The sequence below is a fragment of the Cibotium barometz genome, chromosome 45 (assembly GCF_041138505.1).
Source record: "Cibotium barometz isolate CiBa-2024 chromosome 45, ASM4113850v1, whole genome shotgun sequence".
NCBI lineage: Eukaryota > Viridiplantae > Streptophyta > Polypodiopsida > Cyatheales > Cibotiaceae > Cibotium > Cibotium barometz.
The window spans coordinates 44,374,472-44,376,774 of NC_141090.1; the positions used below are offsets into that span (position 1 = coordinate 44,374,472).

Consider the following 2,303-nt stretch of genomic DNA (forward strand, 5'->3'; position numbering starts at 1 on the left):
CACCCAGTGTACTCTTTCAAGATTGCTCACTCCTTCCCCCGCCTCTCTCTCTCCCTCTCTCTAGACTCGCTCATAAAGTTCTCTCCTCACCCACATATGTACTCTCTAGTCTAGATCGCTCGCTCATAAAGTTATCCAGCTCCTTCCTCCCCCCTCTTCTCTCACATACAACCATAAAGGAAAACTTCTTACGGGACCGCCCCCCCCATTTTGCTTTTTGCACTGGTCACTTAATTTGTGCCCACCATCATCTCCAACCATCCAACCTCACTCTTCTTCTGTTTCTTCCTACACTCCTTCGGAATTATCCATGCCGCATCGTCCTTCCTACACCAACCGATTCTTCACCGGCTTCCTGCACCTTCTCCTACTATCTCCCTGTCAATTATATTATTATTGTCTCATCTCTTTATAAGTTATAGCTGTACTTCCGACCCTTGTTGCCCACGCGACGTGTGAATCAAATTACAGCATGGATCTAATTCACTCCGGTAATCCCATACAGGCTCTGTGCTTCAATGAAGCGAGTGAGGTCGGCCTTCTCACCATTGAGACTCACCGCTCTGTGCCGGCCCCTTTTCTCACCAAAACCTACCAGCTTGTTGATGATCCCGCCACAGATCACATTGTTTCCTGGGGTGATGACGAGACCACTTTTGTGGTATGGAGGCCGCCTGAATTTGCAAGGGATTTGCTACCCAACTACTTCAAGCACAACAACTTCTCGAGCTTTGTGAGGCAGCTCAACACTTATGTAAGGATAATGTTTGGGGCTAGAAGTCTGCTCAAAGATTTAATCTCTCAATGAATAAACATGATAATCCTATCATGTTTGAGGCTTAATTGTGGGTGAAAGAGCTGTGTTTATGCTTATTCTTAATAAACACTCCTCAGTGTTGTTGCTTGAAAACTCATGCGTAATTAAGTGAGTGCTTTCTTTGATCATGTGTCAACACAGGGTTTTCGCAAGATAGTCCCGGACCGTTGGGAATTTGCCAACGAGTTCTTCCGGAAGGGAGAGAGGCACTTGCTGTGCGAGATACACAGGAGGAAGACTGCACAGAACAACAGGTCGTCGCCAACGAACTCTGCAGAGGATCTGCAAGCGTGGTCTCCACTCTCATCACCCATCTCGTCTCCTCGCGGCTTTGCAGCAGCAGCAGGCCACCACAACATCAACATGATCAGCAGCAGCATCTCTCTCTCCGACGAGAACGACAGGCTGCGGCGAGACAACACCATCCTGCTCTCCGAGCTTACCCGCATGAAGAAGCTCTACCACGACATCCTCCTCTACGTCCAACAGCACAACGTAAGAGCCGGTGGCCATGCAGGCATCGAACCCAACGTATCTCCAACACCCTTGCATATTAGCACCAGCAATAGAAGTATAGTTTATCACCCGGCTAATAATTATGTCATCAAAGCAATTGATTCCAGTTCTACGAGAACGTCCGACCCAACTGGCCGTGGCACTACTGCTAATTACCTATCCGCACAAATTCTAGCGAGTAGAGAGCCGTCTTCTAATTGCTCAGTGCTGCCCTCCATACCCTTTGGCGTTCCTCTTACTACCCCTGCGAGAAACACACTGCAGTACAGTAAAGACTCCACCGCTACTACTCTTTCTTATACCTATTGTATGGATCATAGAAACCTTAGAGAGATCTCACCATTATCAACAACAAATGCACCCAATAAAATATTAGCAGCAGATAATGCAAGTAGTAATACAGAAGAAGAACAAAGGAGCCCACCTAAGCTCTTCGGGGTTCCTTTACAATATTCTAGCAAAAAACGGCCGCATGCAGGAGAGAACGAGAATAAGAATGATAAGATTATTGTTGATGATGCATTTCCAAGAACACCATTGGCCTTAATGAAGAGTGCCAAGACAGACCTAGACTTGGAGCTCAAGCAACCCAGCTCCATGCAAGCTCCATGGCTCAAATTCTCTGCTTCAAGAGATGAACAAGTCTACAATTGATGCATCATGAAGCCATGCTTTGACACATCATCCAGACTTCAACAACAATATTGCCGTTAGCTAATGTGGAAACCAACATGGTTGAATCATTGCCCTACTGGGAATTTTTCTCTTTTTTTTTTTCTGTATATTTATCACTTGACCACGTGAACTCTCACAAAGCGGTTTAAGTTTCTAGGTACAACTTGTAAGCGACGTTTTAGATATTTCTAGTTGCGGCTTTGATGCTTCCTAGTCGCTTTTGTGATGCTTATGAAGATCTAGATGCAATATTTTCTGTTAACCCTTAAACGTGTAAGTTCTTTGTTGTCTTTTT

The 2,303-nt window shown here is 45.5% G+C and overlaps 1 protein-coding gene across 1 annotated transcript; it reads left to right on the top strand.

Moving 5' to 3' along the window:
• The first annotated feature begins 219 nt into the window (after positions 1-219).
• Positions 220-2,098, top strand: LOC147612807 (uncharacterized). Its single transcript, XM_086782860.1, has 2 exons — positions 220-754; positions 959-2,098. The coding sequence occupies exons 1-2, from the start codon at positions 473-475 to the stop codon at positions 1,985-1,987; spliced, it is 1,311 nt and encodes a 436-aa protein (XP_086638986.1). The 5' UTR covers positions 220-472; the 3' UTR covers positions 1,988-2,098.
• Positions 2,099-2,303: the final 205 nt, after the last annotated feature.

Coding starts and splice junctions, on each gene's coding strand:
- LOC147612807 (XM_086782860.1), top strand. CDS start 473: ATGGATCTAATTCACTCCGGTAATCCCATACAGGCTCTGTGCTTCAAT. Junction 755..958: donor TGAGGCAGCTCAACACTTAT/GTAAGGATAATG, acceptor GTGTCAACACAG/GGTTTTCGCAAGATAGTCCC.